Source organism: Fulvia fulva, chromosome 4 (genome assembly GCF_020509005.1).
Source record: "Fulvia fulva chromosome 4, complete sequence".
Classification (NCBI taxonomy): domain Eukaryota; kingdom Fungi; phylum Ascomycota; class Dothideomycetes; order Mycosphaerellales; family Mycosphaerellaceae; genus Fulvia; species Fulvia fulva.
In genome coordinates, this window is record NC_063015.1 from 2,170,322 (window position 1) to 2,188,440 (window position 18,119).

An 18,119-nucleotide genomic window follows, 5' to 3' on the forward strand; every position below is an offset into this window, starting at 1 on the left:
ATTAATTAATTAATTAGAGATATAGAAGGTCTAGTATCGATTAGACGGGCCCGTATAATCGGACGAAGACTAGATAGGACAAAGTACGCGGTATAGAGGTATAAAATAGTATAACTATAATAAGAAGAACAACTGTCGGACCTAGGAGAAAGCGGAATAAGATAGATATTCGATTTAGCCGTATTTATATTTCTTTTTATATTACCTAAATACCTCGTTTCCCTATTATACGTCTAATTAAAGGGATAAATATAGTTAAAAGATATAGTTAACCTTACGGTATATATATACCGAAATAGCCCCAGAAAAGTACAATCTGATACACTTTACGCGCCGGCCACGGTTCCACAACATGCAAGCTTCTATCCAGATACAGGGGCACACGACTAACCCGGCAAATCAGCTCAGGATCCTCGCGATTCTGCCCCAGAGCGAGAGCGATCTACACACCCGGCGACAGAGATCGCAGTCCAATCATACAGCGGTTCTTTTACGTTTCGCTTCTCTGGCCACACATTTGCGGTGGTCACGCATGTGACGTTGTAAAGCCGCGGCATCGCTACACTGGATGCCGCATTCTACCTTCGAGCACGAGAAGTCTGTATAGAAACAAAGCTTTCCGTGGGCCTTCAGCCGACAGGCATATTTGAAGGTCCTGTGACAAGCGCGGCAGGCGTAAGGCATCTGCAGTCAGTGGTCAACCTGGATGTGGCGGGCAAGAGTTTCTGGCGAAGCACATCGCCTGGTACAAGAACCAACGCCGCATGTAGAGGCCTGCTGACGCTCGTGAGCTTTTACATGGACGCCTAGAGCAGCGGAGTCGCGAAAGGCACGATCACACAGGTTTGAACCATTGGTCCAAGTGCAGCAGAATGGCCCTCTAATGTAAGACCGAGTCTTAGGTTCGAGGACTTCCAGCTGCAATTGAGCGTCTTTGGAGGGCGTACGATTCCCGGGCGTTGTTGTGTCATGCGGCATGGCTAAGTCCATATACCACGGCGAAGCATGCTGCACAGTATCGAGAGCTGAATCAACTGGTACCCACGAAGAATTTTCGCCGTACTTAGCATTCCCTGTTGATTCATGCAGCTCTGGTTGTAGGCATTCTGCATGCTGGTGCGTGTTCATGATGTTGCTTAGGCTGTCCGCCGGTGGCCCGCTGACGAGATGTAGAGGAGTCGAATCATTGATATCTGCAGCGAGTAGCATTGGATCAATTGCTAGAACATCGACCTCAGAAGTGCCGGGTCGCATGGAATTGTTCTTTCCTGCACTGGCCGTGGTCCTGTAGTCACATTGGGCGGGTCCACTCCAGATGCAACTTTGAGGAGGCAGGGTCGGGAAAGCAGACAACAAGCCGTCGGGCTCCAAAGAGAGACGGCCTTGATCATCTACGGTGCGATGATGGGACCGAGTGTGCCGCCCGTAGGCTTTGCGATCCTCTACAGTAATACCGCACTCCTCCAGTGCGCCATCCGCGGCTACTACCATTCGCCTACATCGTACGCGTTCCACTTCGTGAGTGTCTCGTAAGTGTTTCATCATCGCTTGGCGTCCGTTGACTGTCTGTTGACAGCCTCGTGGGCAGAACAGCGACTCGTGCACTCGCATGTGGGCCTTTCTCCTACTCTTAGCTGTGAACGTGCTCGAACAGCCGGGGAACTGGCAAGGAATGGTACGGTGGACTTTGCGGCCGCGTGCAATCTGCTCACTGGCAGCAGGGAGCGTCGGTTCAAGTCGCTCGGCTTTGCCGTGATTTGCTTCTTTGTCCCTTGAAGGGCTCACAGCACCGACATCGTCATCGCCAGGCGCGGCGGGTGCGCCGCCAGGTTTCTCAGTCGTTGGCATGTGTGTATTCGAGGACTCGACGTTCGACTGCCTTGAATCGAGTTCTTTCGTCCATACAGCGAGCTTATTACTCTTTGTAGGAAATCTTATACCATGCGAATGGTTGACGAGGAGCCAAAATGCAGCATTGGGTTCGATGTCGGTGGAGCACAGTGGATGTGGGCACCGTAATGGCCATCGTACTTTGTGGAGGTGTTCCAATAAATAGTACTGCAAGTTTTGAAGACAGCTGAAAGGGCGATAAGCCAGATGAGGCGAGTCCGGCGCGCGTTCCAGGCAGAAGATGCAATAGGGCGCCAATATTGTAACGCTACGCTTGCTCAAGATCCCAGCAAACGACTGCAGGTTCTCCAAGTGCCAGGTGCAGTGCTTGCTCCACGTAGCATCGGTCGAAAAGTACTCTCGACATTCGTGGCAGAACATCGGAGTGCGGGGAAGAGTATTGCTAGTGTAGACGTCGTGCGTGTGTTGCAGATGTGCCTCCAGGTCCTCGAGCCCGTCTACTTAGGCATCGCAACTCTACCACCGACAGACACGCACTTCATGGGCCCGTAGGTGGGATTGGACATGTGCAGCAATCTCTGGAGCTAACCGATCTTTGAAAGACAGGCCGCACTGCTTCCAAAGGCACCACGTCATGCGAGAGATCATTGCGCCCCAAGTCACCGCTGCGTCTCTATTACGTGCCTTCTTGAAGCAGTTCAGCAAATGCTTGTTGAAGTCGGACCTTCTTTCGGGCCTAGATAATCAGCAAACCCGTACCAAACATGCATCAGGTCTACTTACTAATAGTGCTTGCCACACTCTCCACATCCTCCTGCAGCACCCAAAGTCACCCCGGGATACATGAAGTAACGATTGTCCCCACGTGCAACTGCGCTTAGTGGCTTGAGTGCTTCCACTAGTGATGCACTTGCCGTACGATGGTCGTAAAAGCAGGACACGACAGCAGCACGGGCCTGATCGTACTGTAATAGCGCGGACAGCGCGCGCGAAGGCTGAGGCCGAATCACTTCCGCGTCAACAGACACAGCGAGCTCTGATCCGTCGAATATGTCGTTTTCGTTCGAGTGCATCTGTTTGCGGTGTCGAAACAATGAGTGTTCTTCGGCGCTCGTACGCACCTCGAGCGACCCATCTTGCATTGCAAGCTGCGGTACGTCTGTCAAGCGAAATCCCGGTGGTTTTGGCGCGGCAAGGTCCAAGTTGCGGCCTATCGACCTCAGAAATTCCAATAGCATGGTCTCCGGTGCATCGCCGTGCAGGGGAGCCTAGGTGTCTACATCTGAATACGCAGAAATGTATGAGAGGAAAGAGTCTTCGCTCTAATGGCCAAAGTTCTTACGTCGCCGAGCGCTCGTAACGTTGCCTAGGTTTCGTTAGCGACCACTGTCGACGTTTCCCCTCGGTGGCGAGCTTACTGTCGAGCATATTTCCATGCATTCGGCGGAAGTTGTACGCCACCATAGGGTCGTTGTACTGCGCTCTCTGGCCAAGTGTCGTAAGCTGTGTGCGCAACGAGTCGGTTGAGAGTATGTTCGTTTTGGAAATTGTCCTATCACGATCCATAGCTCGCAAAAGCGGGACCTGCTCGTAAGTAGCTCGGATATGAAGTCGTCTGACAGCCTGTCCATCTCGATAGCGGACCCGCTCAAGGTCGTCGGGACACTCAACCTGTTCGATAGCATGATCTGCCATCGCAAGTGCTAGGATCTGTGTGACAGGACACAGCTCGCGGCGGTCTACACCCTCGACCAGGGGTAGGTATACGCTAGTCGGCACGTGTCAAAATCCGCGTGTAAACAACTTCCGATTGCTAACTTACTTGTTGTACTGCTTGAGGCGGTTGTTCTTGCGGTTTCGTAGTCGAACGAGCACTGCAAAGCGAGCAGTACTGCGCTTGTCCGAGGCGGTGGGATCCGGTACCACGAAGATCGAGAGGTCGCCATATAGCACGCCCCCATTGCCCCCGCGAGAAGCACTAGACTCTAAAAACTCCCCCGGTCTGACGCCGAGATACGTTAAGAGTAGCACAGCGAGGGACAGCCGGAGACGATGCCGGGGGTGTGGAAATTCGTGTTCATCGCATTGCCACAAGAAACGAAGAACGTCGATCACTACAGGTCGACTAGCCATCGCCTTTTCTCTCGAGGTCGTCGACACATTGCCGAGACTTACGAGTGTGTGAGTAATCTACTGCGAGAGCGTGTCAGTATTCGGCGAAGCGGTCTATAGGGTCTCTTACATCCTAAACGTCCTTCAGCTGCCTCTCTTTATAGTAATGCCCTAAGTCTTCCTAGATCATTCGCTTCAAAAGAACCTAGTCCCGCTTAAGTGTTCGTTCGTGCACTATAGCCGACAGCCGACCCCGGCATGTCTTAGCTCTCTAGGCGAAGAAGCCCTTGAGCTGTGCAGTCCCGACGAGATGGGGAAAGAGATCCTCTTCGTCGTAGTGTACGCCATTCTCTAGTAGATACCTGGACGGGGTCAACGCCAACTTTGTGCTACAGGGCCGCCGGCACTTACTGCGCCCAGGACCGCCGCACACGAGTTCGTTGTTGCTCGACATGCTTCCTGACTTGAGATTCCTCCGCTGTAGCCCTGTCGCCGCTAGTGTGCGCAAGTGCGTATATGTCGATGTCTGCCATACTGTCGCAATTGGGCGAAAGGGTAGCAGCAGAGCGACAGCATGGCGCGAGGCCGATATAAGGAGCTTCTGCCAAAAGCCGCAGGACGAATCGCGCCGCACGTATGCGGTGCGCAGCCTCGCTCTACAGTTAGCGCCATGTTGTGCGTTGGTTGGCAATAGCGGCGTGGGACGGCGCACACCTGCAGTTGGAGCTGGCCGAGGATGAAGTTTAATGCCAGTATGACATATACGCGTATCGGATCCCGGATCCCAGTTCTTGATCACGTGCCCGAGAATCGCGTTCCTGGAACACGTCCAACGTGGGCAACCACCATCAAGCATCACAGAGCAGGCGGGAGTTCATAGGCCATCCCGTTCGCTCTGGCGTACTCAAGCATTGGACCGCAAAACTAGTACTACGGTGGATGACCACGTGGGAATCCCTTGTGTTGTATGTTTTTGCAGTTCCGATCTGTGCTGTTTTGCAGATTGTTGCTAGCGTGGAGCCCGTGCTCGTACAGAGTGAGCTTCGGCCCGGCGGTTCTTCGGCCCGAGCGCTGCGCTTGCACAGTAATTGGCGCTAGTCGAGGTATGTTTTTGCGGTTCACTGCTTTCCACGCGCGTGCTTCCTTGATCTAAATTCACAACCAAACGCCTGCACCAACACCAAATCTTCGTGCTCATCTCATCCGGTGGTGTATCTGGCTAAGCCGCAAAGATGACATTTGGATCACTCCGCTCTCGCTCCTGCACCTCCGCAGCCACAGCTTTCAAGCAGGCATCCTTCTGGTACACCTCGAGATCTGGCCAGCCGTAGCGTCGATATACTTCCTGGACACTCTTCAGGTTTTCACCCCATGCGTCACCGGACTGTGCTGGCTCTCCAAACAATTCCTCGACTTTACGGTCAGATACAGGAAGATAATGAAGCTGCTGAAAGTGGTATTTTAGCATGGCGAAGAACTCTCCAATCGCCCACGCAGCACCAGCGCTCCGCCACTCATATTCCTCCTCGGGCGCATAGTCAATAGGGTCATCGCGAACGGCTTGGTACGGCGCATCAGGTCGTGCTGCGCCGACTCTCGGCCCAGGAGGAAAATCACCTCCTATGAAGGAAATGATTCCTAACTTGGTGTCGAGGAACATCTTGTAGTGTCTGGATTTGACAAACCCGACGACATGAGGAGGAATGCTATCCCACACTCCCTGCGTTTGAACCAACCAATGGTCTGGCTGTGTGCCATTGTCCCAGGTGCCTTCAGGTGATCCATGAACGCGCTTCGCGATAGAGGACCAACCTACGAATTCGCAGTGACCAGCAGCTGCCCACATATGTTAGTCGGCAGCTCGAACCCCCGAGTCTTCTGAGCAAGCGTACCATGCACCTCTCTCCCAGTATCATTGACCACGTCAGGCAGGTGCCGAAGAAGATCGACGACTTCGTCTGTCTTGTGGAACCCCTGCATGCTCGCGGTTGTAATTTCTGGCCAGCCGTCATCGGGAGGGTAGACCACGTGTTCCGGGTCCAGGTACATTTGCGTCAAGAATTGGAAGTATTCCTTGAAAGCCGTAACCGTGGCATCACGAGAGTACGAGATGTTGCACAGGTCCTCGGTCTCTGATATGGCAAGTAGTCCAGTATCGGAGTCACACTCGTCTTCCTGACCAACTGGGTCCACGAGTGACATTCTCGACTGTGGTAATAGTAGCTCTACTGCTCACTCCGTCGTCCTGCGAGCAGTGCGAAGGGATGCACATAATCAATTGTTCGAGAAGTGGAAGGATTGTCTGGCAGCTTGGTGTAATTCCTCTAATTGCTTCGGCGCCAATTAAGCCACAACGGCGTCTGCTGTCCCGGCGCCAAGTGAGAAGGAATAAATTTACATCTCATCGAACTCTACACACTGCGCACCTCTCTGAGCACATTCGGTGACATCGTCCCACGGACTGGCTGGGCGTCTCCACTTCGACGAGCTTGACATTCGCGGCCTCGACCTGGACTGATTCTGCGTCCTCACTCTATGCTGCGCGTGTCGCGGTTGGTGGCCGTTGACATGGTGCTCGACTCGTCCCGTGCTTTCCGCATCATCCCTAGATTGACATGTGCGTTGCCTTCTCCGATTTGATAGCCAGGTTGGTGGTGTGATCTCACCGTGATGGGGCTTTCTCTTCGGAGATCTGTGGATGTCCTAGGCTAGATACCATCACTTCTGAATCAGAGGAGTGACTGTTCAGCGGGAGATCTCCAATTCTGGGCGGGACTGTGCTTAAAGCACTTCATAATTCGCATCACGTTGACCGTGAAACTACAATAAATGCTCCCTTCATCCTTTCTTTTGGAGAGGATTGCGCTGACTTCCTTGATAAATACATGCTCCTTGCGCCAGGATGTTGATCTAAAAGCATCTATCAATCGAAACACTGCTCTCAGGCAATTGCGACTCCTGTCGACATTCGATTGCACCGTACGAGCCGAGTAATAAGCTATCTGTGATTTTATGCTATAGATGAGGCCACATTATTCGCCAGCATACCATGTAAAGCGAGCGTCGCTGGTCGTTTGATTCTGGGTATCATATCATGCGCCGCATCTTAACCGTCGATCCGTATCCAGTCCTTGACCGTAAGAAGGAGTGCTGCCCTTCCAGTGAACGCCAAATGTACCATATTATTCGAGCCACCTCTTGCCGCCAGTCTAAACAGACTTGACGCCCCAATACCTCCTCGCCTCCATTGTTGGCATCCGTGAGCCAGTGAATTCCTTTGCTGGCCATCCTTGATTGGTCGTGCCAGCATCGACGACATCTCCAGCCATGACAAGAGTATGCTCAAGCAGGCATGAGTCGTCCTCCATGTTGGCTCCTGATAACAGACGCGATCCGCTGCGGAGGACGGACCTCGAGCCAATGCTCAGCGGGTTGAGGTCGAACTTGCCCCTTGTATTGATGTGTCCTACAACACTCGCGTCATCGACAGCGACACGATCGCCCAGGGTTATGAGGTCCGGCTCTGTGAACATCAAGCTCGGCAGACCCGAGCTGAAAAGCGAGCAATCTTTGCCAATGTTCGCACCTAGAGCTCGGAAGTACAGCACAAGCCAGTGCGTACCGGTGAGAAGTCCAAGAATTCCATGGCCTCCATAGCAATGCCTTCGGAATGTCTCTAGCTTCATGAACAGCTGCCACCTTTGACAATATGATGACTTGTCCCAGTCGTAGTTCCCTGGCATGCGTCGGCCCATGAGGACCCACTTGGCGCAAATGATGAAGATCAGCACAGCAATCGCCTGGAGTGTCGCAATGCCGATAATTAGAGCTAAGACGAAGACGTACAAAGACATAGGCCTGAACCACCTCTGATCGAGGAAGAAGTATGCGATGACGTTGTTATCGTGATGTCGGTAGAACCAGGAGACAACCTGAACAGCCGAGACGGATCCAATGTTCCAGAAGACACCGTTGACCACTATGATGATTGTGCTATGGAAGAAGATCGTGAACGGTCCCCAGACCCGGTAAGAGGCTTTACCTTCGTAGAATGCTCTGCTAAAAGGCGACGAGGATTCGGCAGGTGTGCGTTGCTCAGACTCAGACAAATCCGTGTTCGAGCGGGAGTTTGGCAGAGGGCGAACAGAAGTGTTGATTTCCTTGGACTTTTCAATGTCGACGAGTGGGACTGAGGTACCTGGACGGGATTGGAAGTCGATCATGCTGGACGTCTCTGAGTTAGGAGCCGTTTCGCCAAACGCGAGCGTAGTGCTAGTCGAGTTGAATCCAGAGATATCGGCGCCTGTCTGCTTGAGAGAGGCTCGCTTGTAGTTGAGAGAGAGCTTGCCTGGTCCTTCAATGGGCGAAGAGTCGGTGGAGTTGACTACAGTGGCAGTGGCCATGGTTTGCACGTCAGTCGTGAGGCAAACGGCATCCCCACCTTGCTACCTACCCAGGTCGTCTCTGGTGGGTAGTATTTGTTGCGTCTCGTCATGGCACCACTGCCCATTACAGCTTTGTCTCCAATTTCGACGCCTGGGAGAAGAACGACTCGATCGGCAATCATGGCACCTGAGCGGACCTTGATGTATTCACTGCTGGTGCCGTCGGAGGTGACCATGTGTGAGCGAGAGCCGAACACAACGTCATTCCCAATGTCAAGCAAATCCCAGTCTTGTACCGAAGGTCCTGTACCTGGCCAGTAGACATGACTGCCGACCTTCGCGCCAAGAGCGCGTGCAAATACCGAAGTCGCCTCGTAGTGTGTACCAAATAGCTCAGTAAGCTTGTGGAATCGCAGTGCAGGCATGACGGTGCGAAGCCATTGCATCCTGAATTGGGTCCAAGCTGAGCGGTTGTCAACATGACTTGGCTGGATCTTGCCTCCGGAGCACAAGTCGATAAAATGCTTGACGATCAGAACCACGAAGAAAAAGAAAAAGGGTCCGAATGCGAGGTTAGCTGCCAGAGCTAGGTAATGGAAGCCAACACGGTTTGGAGAAGCGAACCACATGATGACCCCCTTAAGCTGGTCTTTAGCTTCTTCTGGCTCGTGAATGACCAAAGCAACGAGAGAACCAAGCCATGGTATCGCTCCACAGAATCTGACCAAGAGTTCGAGAGGTTTGCCGACGATCCACTCGAGTGTCCAGTGCGCGTCTGGGATCTTGGATGAGCACAAGTCGCGGTTGGCTTCGTCTGCGCCCTCCTTTACCTCCCAGCTGGAAGAGTTGGGGCCAATGCAAGCATTGTCAGGCACAGTCGTACCAGCTGCCACAAAAGATGAAACTCCTATCGACGCGTTGGCACCGATATGGATGCGTCCCAGGTACATGGAAGTGTTGCGCTCAGCAGCAAAAGGTCGAACCTTGCTCCGCTCAAGCACAGCATTGTCTCCAATTGTGATCAAGTCGTACTCTCCAAATTGAATACCCTTCTGGACAGCGACATTCCTGCCGATCTTGACACCCATGAGTCGAAGGTAAAGGATCCTAGTCCAGTTGAACAAGCTGAAGACACCGAGACCACAGCATTGCACGACCTTTTGTGTCATCCACCAGCGATTGTGATATGACCCCCACATTGGGTAGAGACCTTCCTGGTATTTGCCAATCATGAACCACTTGAAGAGGATCGCCACAATCGGAGATATGATCCTGGTCACTGCACCGCCGACACTGATGGCGATGACTAGATCGAGAAGACGACCGGGAATGCTCCTGTTGGTGACCCAGAGTTGTGTTTCCGTGAGTATGTACAGGAAGACAGTCCATGTCATCGCACGACGGGCTGGAATGAAAAGGACCAGAGGGAGAAGTTGCATGGCCATGAGAAGTGGGTTGGTCGAGCTGCAAGTTTGCTCACAGCCTGGCAGGAACTCGGGCTCGCAGACAATGGTCTGCTCTTGAGGCTTCCCATGATCTTTCGGTAGCTTGTATTGAATGACCTGTGCCAGCTGATGCACTTTCGGGTTCGTGAAGAGTATGTTAATTGGTAGTCGTAGCGGGTACTCCTTTCGAAGAGCGTTCAGCAGACGACCCGCGCCCATGCTGTCGCCTCCGAGCTCGAAGAAATCCGAATCGCCATCGAGATCGCTCGCTGGGAGTGCCAATACGTCAGCGAAGACGCGACAGACCGTGGCCTCAAATGGAGACAGGTCGCCGCTTGGTCCTGATGACTGATTACGTGAGTTGAGCTTTTTGTCCAAAGCCACTTCGTCTACGTCGCCGAACACGCCTCGTGGCAGTGGCTCATCTAGCTCAGAGACCTTCGATGGCACGCTGTAGCCATTCAACTGAGATGGCAGCATTCTCAGTAGGTGTTGGGATAGACCTTCAGTTGGTGTGTCTGTGCTGTTCCGGCGCCCCAGAATGAGCTCAGGGTAGAAGTCATTATCTTTGATGTGGTATTCGAGACAATCGGGTGTCAGTTCTGCGCATGCATCATGAAGATCTTGATGTGAAACTTTGAGTGGCTGAGATTGTATCTTCTGTGATAGCGGCGTGTTCGGAGGCGGACAATCGGCTTCGAAGTATCGTCCTGCCGGAGGTGTACTATCGGAGATCGTGGGCAAGCCCAGTCTGTCCGCCAACTTTATTCGCAGCACTTTGTTGTTGTTCGTGGGTACGCCGCCTTCCATGTACACCACCAGTACTGGCACCTTGACTTGACTGAGCACACCCTTGACTGAGTCCTGAATGCTTCGCAGACATGGTCTCTTAGCACCGGTCGGGACCGCGATAGCGATACCAACGACTTCTTGCAGAACATCATGGGTGACCGACAGCGCGAGAGCTTTGCTGATCTTGCCGTAAGTTGGAGACTCTGAATCTGAAGATGCCGCCACAATCGCTTCTTCGACCTCGAACGGGGAAATGAGCTCACCACCACGGTTGATGACTTCCTTACTTCGGCCAGTGATGTACAGGAAACCAGCATCATCCAGGTAGCCCATGTCTCCAGTGTCAAACCAGCCATCGGGCGTGAAGCAAGACTTGTCGATGATGTCGTTGTCTTTGAGATAGCCGCCAAAGACAGGAGCACCTCGAACAGCAATGCGACCAACTTCGCCGACCGAACTCTGAATGCGATCCCGACCGTCGAGGATCCCAATCTCTGGTCCAACACTGACACCAGAAGTTCCGGTCTTCTCCAGTCGGTAGTCGAGTGGTGGTGTGGAGATCGGCATGCATTCGGTCATACCGTAGCTTGGCAGGACAATGCAGTCGATGGTTCGGGTAGAGAATGTCTCGCGGAGCTGGATGGCTAGACTTGGTACAAGGCCGCCGGCAGCGTTGCAAATCAACCTGACCTGACTCTTTGCTATGCTCTCCGGTCGAGCTGCGCCGGCCTCCAGGATCACTTGATGCATACTCGGGGATGCATAGTACCAAGTCGGCGCGTAGTCTTCTACACAATCCCAGAATAGATTTGCATCGAATGCACTGCAGCAGATGACGGAGCCGCCAGTGAAAACGGGTGCGAAAAGGTTGCGGATAAGACCTCCGACATGGTTGAGGGGCATCTGGTTCAGACATCGCATGGACTCTGATAGACCCCAAGACTCTGCAACCATTGCTACTCCACAGACCATGGAGTGTATACTGAGGGGTACTAGCTTCTTGGTGCCGCTTGTGCCGCTTGTGAAGAGCATGATACCGGTATCATCGGCGGTATTTGGGACTGGCTGAGCTATAGTATTGGGCTTGACCTCGCGTCCTTCCAGATTATGTAAGATGAGGGTGAAGTCGTCAGCCAGGTCGACTAGTAGCACCGGGATGTTCGCTGCCTTCAGCCATGCGTCGCGAAGGCCGAGACGCTCAACGTCTGTTATGCAAGCGAGGACCAGGTTCGATTTGCTCTGAAGTACATCAGCCTTGAACTGTTCTTTGCCGACTCCACTTCCGTGGGCGACAGGGGCAGCGGTGTAGTATGCAGCAGTGGCCAGCACTGTCATAGCAAGTAGCGGTCCATTAGGTAGTGATATGGCGACGACCGGTTTCCGTTGACCAGGAACCGAATGCAGAGGCAGTCGGAAGTTGGCGATCGAGGTTGCAAGCTTGTTGTGGTATGCTGAACGTCCAGTCTCCGGATCCACGATTGCAATATTAGATGACTCCGGGTGGTAAAGGTCAAGTAAAGACGCATATGATGTCTTGCACTGTTGCAGGCTGTGATCTATGAGTCGGTGTGCTGTCGTAGTGGCACGGCCAGCCTTTGCCTCTTCTGGTAAAAGTCTCCATAATGCTGTATGTGTTCTTTGGAGCTCGAGTACAGGCCACGGTCCTGGGATAGCCTCAAGCAGTGTTGAAAGGGTCGCCAGTGGGCCGAAAGATGAAGCTGCTCTGGGAATGTGCTGTAGGATGTGTTCATGGTTGATAGGCCGCCGTTGTGTCGACTGGTCTATGTACTGGCGGCAGTAGTTGGCCTCTTGCGTCTCAACAAGGCAGTGATCAAGCAAGAAGGACGCCATGATCGTATCGGCACCTGGAACACTGTAGACAAGACGAGAGGTTAGGAGCTCCAGGTGAAGTGTCGCCAACAGGCGTTTGTTAAATGATAGAGGATAACAGCAACAGACGCTCTAGCGGTTCAGGGAACGACTCGAGACACTTAGCCATGGGCCAACGTGCTCGCAATATGGAGCAGGGACGGTCTCAGCCCTCACAAGAACGACTTGTGCGTACGAGGAAGAAGATCGGACAAACAGAAAGTCAAACGACCGAAATGGTCGTGCAGGGGCAATGGTGTTGAGCTGTGGAACATCAGGGGTGTTATAGCGACCCTCAGGCCGCGATCTCTGATAGCCTACCATGAGGCATTGTTGGCCTCTGTACGAAGATCCAATAACTGTGACATCGTCCAGAGCGGTGCCGAGTCCGGCGGGTGTCACAGATATCGCCTGGCTTGCGCAGACCTGCATCCGTGGACAGCGAAACAGGTTCAGCTTGTCGGCACAGCATCGCCTGCCAGATCAGAGGGATTTGGGCCGTGTATCTGACGAGCAGCGCGACAGCGAACGCTACGCAGAGATAGTGGTGAACAAGGCTGAGGTCCAGGTGTGGGTCAAGTGGCTGTAGCTTGTACATTAGCTCGGGCTGGTAGTAGTGTCTAAGCGCCACCCGACGGCCTCTGGGCGGATCCGCACTGCTGTGCCGGGAGTGCATCATTCCAGAAGAGTGCCGATCGTCAGGTACAGGGCCTAACGGTATATGCTCGGTCTGTGCATCGTGTCGAAGGGCTGCAGACAAGCCACCGTTAAGCACGAAAAATGTCCGGTCCCCTATATGGCATCTGGCAGTCTTTGGCAATATTCAGTTGCCCGCTGTAGTAATTCCAGCCAAAGAGTGCCAAAATTGCATGGTTTAGGATCTCCGCAGCAAGTGTAAGATTTCGCCACAGCCCTCGTTGGCGAGGTGCTCGCTGGACATGCCTCAACGCGAACCTGCCATAGCATCGGAAACACAAAGAGCCTCACTCTTAGACAGTATTGCAGATACCCGTTGTCGAACAATGAACCTTCGTCATGAGGCGTCCAATATAAATGAAGTCCAAACTTGCCCGGTTTCCTATGCATTGGTCTGGATTTTTGCTCAGTGCGGGCGTGCCAGACTCCACGGAGTATTGTTACCCAGCGTAGAATCTCCTGGCTGTGTAAGATGAGTTCAAGCATGGCTGCGATAAATGCAGCCGCTTGTCGAGACGAGCGTCCTTGGCAGACATGGAACACAAGCGTCGCTTTGCGTTGGTCAAGCCTGGTGCCAGACCACCCCGCCATCTATGGCAAACGCGCAAGCACCAAGGGAGTGTGCGGAATTGCGCTTTGATGAGCTTGGCCGCATCTTGTCAGTGGCAAGCCAAGCGATAGAGCGGTGGGGGAATGATATTCTGCAGCAGAATGCGATGCAGAGCAGTTCTGCTTCGGTAGCAGGCACGAAGCATCGAGCCAGCCCAGGAGTGCACGCGTACTGTGTGTGGAGAATGAGACTTGAGGAAGGTGACCACCCAAGTGTGCGGGTGCGGGTGCGGGTGCGGGTGCGGGTGCGGGTGCGGGTGCTGGCAGCAGGTGGGAGCTGCTCGGGTCGTGGTCGATATTGCAATTGTGCCTGTTTCGGGGCGACACCTCCATGTCTCGGGCAGAAATGTGGTGCTTCTTTCTTCTGATCTGATGCAGTGGCTGTCGTGCGCGCTGCCACCGAGGTGACTCCAACACACATCGAACGAGGGCGCGCTGCCGGAGCGCCTGCCGGTAGTTCTAAGGGCGCCATCATGTTTTGTCGTGATGGCGCCCGGATGAAGTCGCGAAGAGTACGAGTTTCCACAATCAGATCATACTCGCATGCCGATGTTTCCACGACGCTGATTATGCGGGTGCAGGTGACACATACATGATACATGTACCTCCTAGTGTGGGCGTTAGCAGACGAGAGTGTGATGACGACGTGAACGACGGGTCCTGGACGGGAGAACACGAGGGACAGAGGTGCGCTGCTGCTTCGGCGCGACTTCCCTGACCAATCTCAGCCACACAGTGCCACATGGTCAGCCTCATACGGCCAGAGCAATGCGAACATCAGACCGGTCGGTACATGTATGATGTAGTCCAGTAGACTTGTCTCAGTCCAAGGCCGGCTAAACATGATCTCCGCTATCCATTCTACGACACACGCAAGGATTGGAGATTGGCGACCCTTGCGATACAGCGCGCATATGGCATCGCCCCACTGCTAACACTCTTGGCATCACATAGACGGCACGTTGTTGCAGGCTGGCCCTGACCACCAATGGTGTGCTCTCATCCAGCCCCTTCACCCATGAGGCGTCAACGTTCCTCTCCAAGGCCTCTGTAACTGTGAAGCTGCATCACCGTTGAACTTCCAGACGCCGCAAGTGCTCTCTACTTCTAGACCTTGTCCGATCTGGCCCAGTAGCTTTTCCGCGACGCGTTCCGTCGTTTCCCTCTTGAAGAATAGAGGCTTCCACGATTCTTCACTCGTCTCGGACCTCTTGCGTAATTCGCGCTGCGCATTTTCTAGCTTGCTCTTGTTGTCTGCTACACCCTGCATGTTGCCCGACGTGATCGAGCTGATAACGCCATTCCAGGCTTTTCGAGACTCGAAAGCATCCTGCTTTTCTAGCGGCGGAACCCGGAACTCACTCGAATGCGCGGCGGCAACATCATACGATTCAATCACTTGGCCAGACTCGTCTTTGATCTCGAAACCTTCCGACCAACTGCCTTCGGCTGTGAAAACCGGCTTCTTATGTTTTTGATCTTCTGCACTGTATACGACAGCATGCAGCTGATTCTTCTTGCCTTTGAGGCCAAGCAGAGTCTTGCCACTGAAGTCCACCTCTGCAACCCAGCGCGTGGAAGAAATGATCGAGTGGGAGCCAGTCAGTTCCGGATAGGGCGAGCCAGAGATAATGCCCTGGACTTTGACGTTCGGCAGGGGTACGATATAATCCTCGTTGAACTCATCCAGGTGCAAGACTGCATGGCCTATCTGCTGAATGTTGACCGAACCCGAAAACGTGATCTCCTGGCGAGTATAGCCTTCGGCGCGCACACCGTGCTTGTCGTTCCATAGATAACATGCAGTCACGGGAGGGTGGTGGCTAACCTGCTCACTGATCAACTTTGTTGGATCGTCCTCGGGACCACATTCACCGGTGAAGACTTCGCCCAGGAACGCGTTCAGTGGCTTCTTCACACCTTCGCTGGGATCTCGTCCAGCATACTGTTGCCCCTTGAGGCTGGCCAGGAACCATTTCAAGACGGCAAGTGTTCTGCGTGCTGGATCTCGCTCAAGCGCAGGGGCACAAAATAGTTCAGGCTGCTCAATCCAGTACCTCGGAAACTCTGTCGTAGACTTGTCTGCGAGCACAAATGGCGGCGCTGTGATATTGCTCAGGTCTCCCTTGATGGTCGCTATCGACTAATACTCCATGTTAGGGCGGCTTTCCCTTCGGTGTACCGAGTAGACTTACGGCAAGGAACTCTTTCAAGCTCGATCGTTGTGCGCCGGTTTCTGCCATTGTTTCTGTGTGATATCACTGTGCTCAATACTCGTGACACAAACCCTTCGAGATTCCCAATCTGATACTTCAAAAGACTGTGCCAACGCCGCCAAGGCCGCCCCTCTGGACGATGCTTGTGGACGAGAGTGCGAACTGGTCGGACGTGACGTCGAAATGTGGCGAAGCGAGCAGCGCGTCATCGAATCACCACTGCTTTGGCGAGATCGATCTGCTGGCACTTCGATGTGAGTTTTGGCATCGTGAGATTAGCTGCGAATACAGCCAAGCACACGTCCAGTCGCCGGAGCTCATGGGTCTGAGGTGTTCACTGCGCCAGCAGTGTTTGCGTCTCAAGCGTAGCATCAACAAGATCCTCTGCGCGAGGTTGTGGTCGTGGTCGGGAGCGCGCAGCTTTGGTGCCAGCAGACTGACCTTGTTGCACCCTGCCAATAGCATGACCGTGCCCGTGAAGAGCAGCCGCAGTGAAAACTGTCTGTCATGGTGGATTGCCATGCTGAAACATGTGGTGTTGGCGAGCAAGATCGCGTGGTTTGGCCGTCAGATGTATTCAGCATTTCTGATGGCTCATCCGCGACGCAAGAGTAGTGCTAGACCTAGATGCAGATCAGACAGGCCGTCATCAGATGCTATGTAATGCGCTTAGTGACGGATCAGGGCAGTAATGATCGATTGATCATGGTGGTTGCACTTCGCGAATTGCTGTCATCCCAGACAACCCAGACCCCTGCCTTGCACCTTGTCTCCTCTCCGCAGGCCGCTGCGCTTGGCGTGTTCACGAGAGTCACGGCCCACGAACATCAACCTCATTCACCCGTTCACGTGCGCAATACTGCATCGTGATCGCCTCATTCGACACGTGTGAATCGCACGGCATGGCCAAGCTCCTGAAGAAGCCCCTGAAGCTCGCCCTCGTTCAGCTGGCCACGGGGAAGGACAAGGCCGCCAACCTTGCCCGCGCTCGATCCAAGGTGCTCGAAGCCACGTCCAAGGGCGCCAACATTGTCGTGCTGCCAGAGTGCTTCAACAGCCCCTACGGCACCAACTACTTTGCGCAATATGCCGAGACGCTCTTGCCTTCCCCGCCAACCAAAGAGCAGTCGCCCTCCTTCCACGCACTTTCCGAGCTAGCAAAAGAGGCCAAGGCCTATCTGGTGGGGGGTAGCATACCCGAGTACTGGGAGGAGTCCAAGAAACATTACAACACATCATTGGTCTTCGACCCGAGCGGCAAGCTGCTGGATAGTCACCGGAAGGTGCATCTGTTCGACATCGACATCCCGGGCAAGATCTCCTTCCACGAGAGTGAGGTGCTGTCTCCCGGCAACAAGGTCACCATCATTGACCTGCCTGAGTACGGCAAGATCGCGGTGGCTATCTGCTATGACATTCGCTTCCCGGAGCTTGCCATGATTGCTGCGAGGAAGGACGCATTTCTGCTGCTTTACCCAGGCGCATTCAACCTGACCACGGGTGCAATGCATTGGGAGCTGCAAGCACGCGCCCGCGCCATGGACAACGAGGTGTATGTTGGACTGTGCAGCCCAGCACGAGACATGGACGCCGACTACAACGCGTGGGGTCATTCCATGCTTGTCAATCCCAATGCTTCCATTCAGTCTGAACTTGACGAGCACGAAGGCATCGCATATGCCGATCTTGATGGAGACACACTTGCTGAGACACGCAAGAACATTCCAATCTATGGTCAGCGCAGATTCGACGTGTATCCAGATGTCAGTGCTGGAAAGGTCAAGTACGAGGAGTAATGCGTACTGCAACTGCCATGCGGCTGCCAACATCACAAATTGCCGGCAGGAGCATTACTCACGTCGTGGAGGGAGTAGGTACGATTGAATCGAGGTCGTAAGCCATGACTTCCACTTGTTGTCCTGCAATATTCTCCGCCCTCCAAGACCTCATCACCCTCAGCGATTCACGATTCATCCTCATCACACTCTATCACCTTCGATGCCCTGATCTACACTTACCTGAGCAGAGTGAGCGTCGGGGCGCCGGTTGTCCGACTCACTCACCTGCTACATTCATCATCGTCAGAGCAGACACTAAGCATCCGAAATCACTTCACGATCCTGATCCAACCACTACTCACAGAA

General features: G+C 53.6%; 7 protein-coding genes across 7 annotated transcripts; 1 reads left to right on the top strand and 6 right to left on the bottom strand.

Moving 5' to 3' along the window:
• Window positions 1-3,173: 3,173 nt before the first annotated feature.
• On the bottom strand, window positions 3,174-3,984 carry CLAFUR5_04425 (uncharacterized protein; the record flags this gene model as incomplete). Its single annotated transcript, XM_047903573.1, has 3 exons — window positions 3,174-3,217; window positions 3,270-3,619; window positions 3,674-3,984. 3 exons carry the CDS (start codon window positions 3,982-3,984, stop codon window positions 3,174-3,176), a joined length of 705 nt encoding a protein of 234 aa, XP_047760231.1.
• A 250-nt stretch (window positions 3,985-4,234) lies between these two features.
• On the bottom strand, window positions 4,235-4,496 carry CLAFUR5_04426 (uncharacterized protein; the record flags this gene model as incomplete). Its single annotated transcript, XM_047903574.1, has 2 exons — window positions 4,235-4,325; window positions 4,375-4,496. 2 exons carry the CDS (start codon window positions 4,494-4,496, stop codon window positions 4,235-4,237), a joined length of 213 nt encoding a protein of 70 aa, XP_047760233.1.
• Window positions 4,497-5,182: 686 nt separating this feature from the next.
• CLAFUR5_04427 (uncharacterized protein) lies at window positions 5,183-6,165 on the bottom strand (the record flags this gene model as incomplete). The annotated part of the gene is made up of 2 exons (XM_047903575.1): window positions 5,183-5,799; window positions 5,856-6,165. The coding sequence occupies 2 exons, from the start codon at window positions 6,163-6,165 to the stop codon at window positions 5,183-5,185; spliced, it is 927 nt and encodes a 308-aa protein (XP_047760234.1).
• Window positions 6,166-7,172: 1,007 nt separating this feature from the next.
• CLAFUR5_04428 (Oxalate--CoA ligase) lies at window positions 7,173-12,436 on the bottom strand (the record flags this gene model as incomplete). The annotated part of the gene is made up of 2 exons (XM_047903576.1): window positions 7,173-8,347; window positions 8,413-12,436. The coding sequence occupies 2 exons, from the start codon at window positions 12,434-12,436 to the stop codon at window positions 7,173-7,175; spliced, it is 5,199 nt and encodes a 1,732-aa protein (XP_047760819.1).
• A 2,335-nt stretch (window positions 12,437-14,771) lies between these two features.
• On the bottom strand, window positions 14,772-16,002 carry CLAFUR5_04429 (uncharacterized protein; the record flags this gene model as incomplete). The annotated part of the gene is made up of 2 exons (XM_047903577.1): window positions 14,772-15,902; window positions 15,955-16,002. 2 exons carry the CDS (start codon window positions 16,000-16,002, stop codon window positions 14,772-14,774), a joined length of 1,179 nt encoding a protein of 392 aa, XP_047760134.1.
• Window positions 16,003-16,188: 186 nt separating this feature from the next.
• Window positions 16,189-16,497, bottom strand: CLAFUR5_20036 (uncharacterized protein; the record flags this gene model as incomplete). Its single annotated transcript, XM_059462890.1, has 1 exon — window positions 16,189-16,497. The coding sequence occupies one exon, from the start codon at window positions 16,495-16,497 to the stop codon at window positions 16,189-16,191; it is 309 nt and encodes a 102-aa protein (XP_059318966.1).
• A 380-nt stretch (window positions 16,498-16,877) lies between these two features.
• Window positions 16,878-17,771, top strand: CLAFUR5_04430 (Hydrolase; the record flags this gene model as incomplete). The annotated part of the gene is made up of 1 exon (XM_047903578.1): window positions 16,878-17,771. The coding sequence occupies one exon, from the start codon at window positions 16,878-16,880 to the stop codon at window positions 17,769-17,771; it is 894 nt and encodes a 297-aa protein (XP_047761467.1).
• Between the last annotated feature and the right edge of the window lie 348 nt (window positions 17,772-18,119).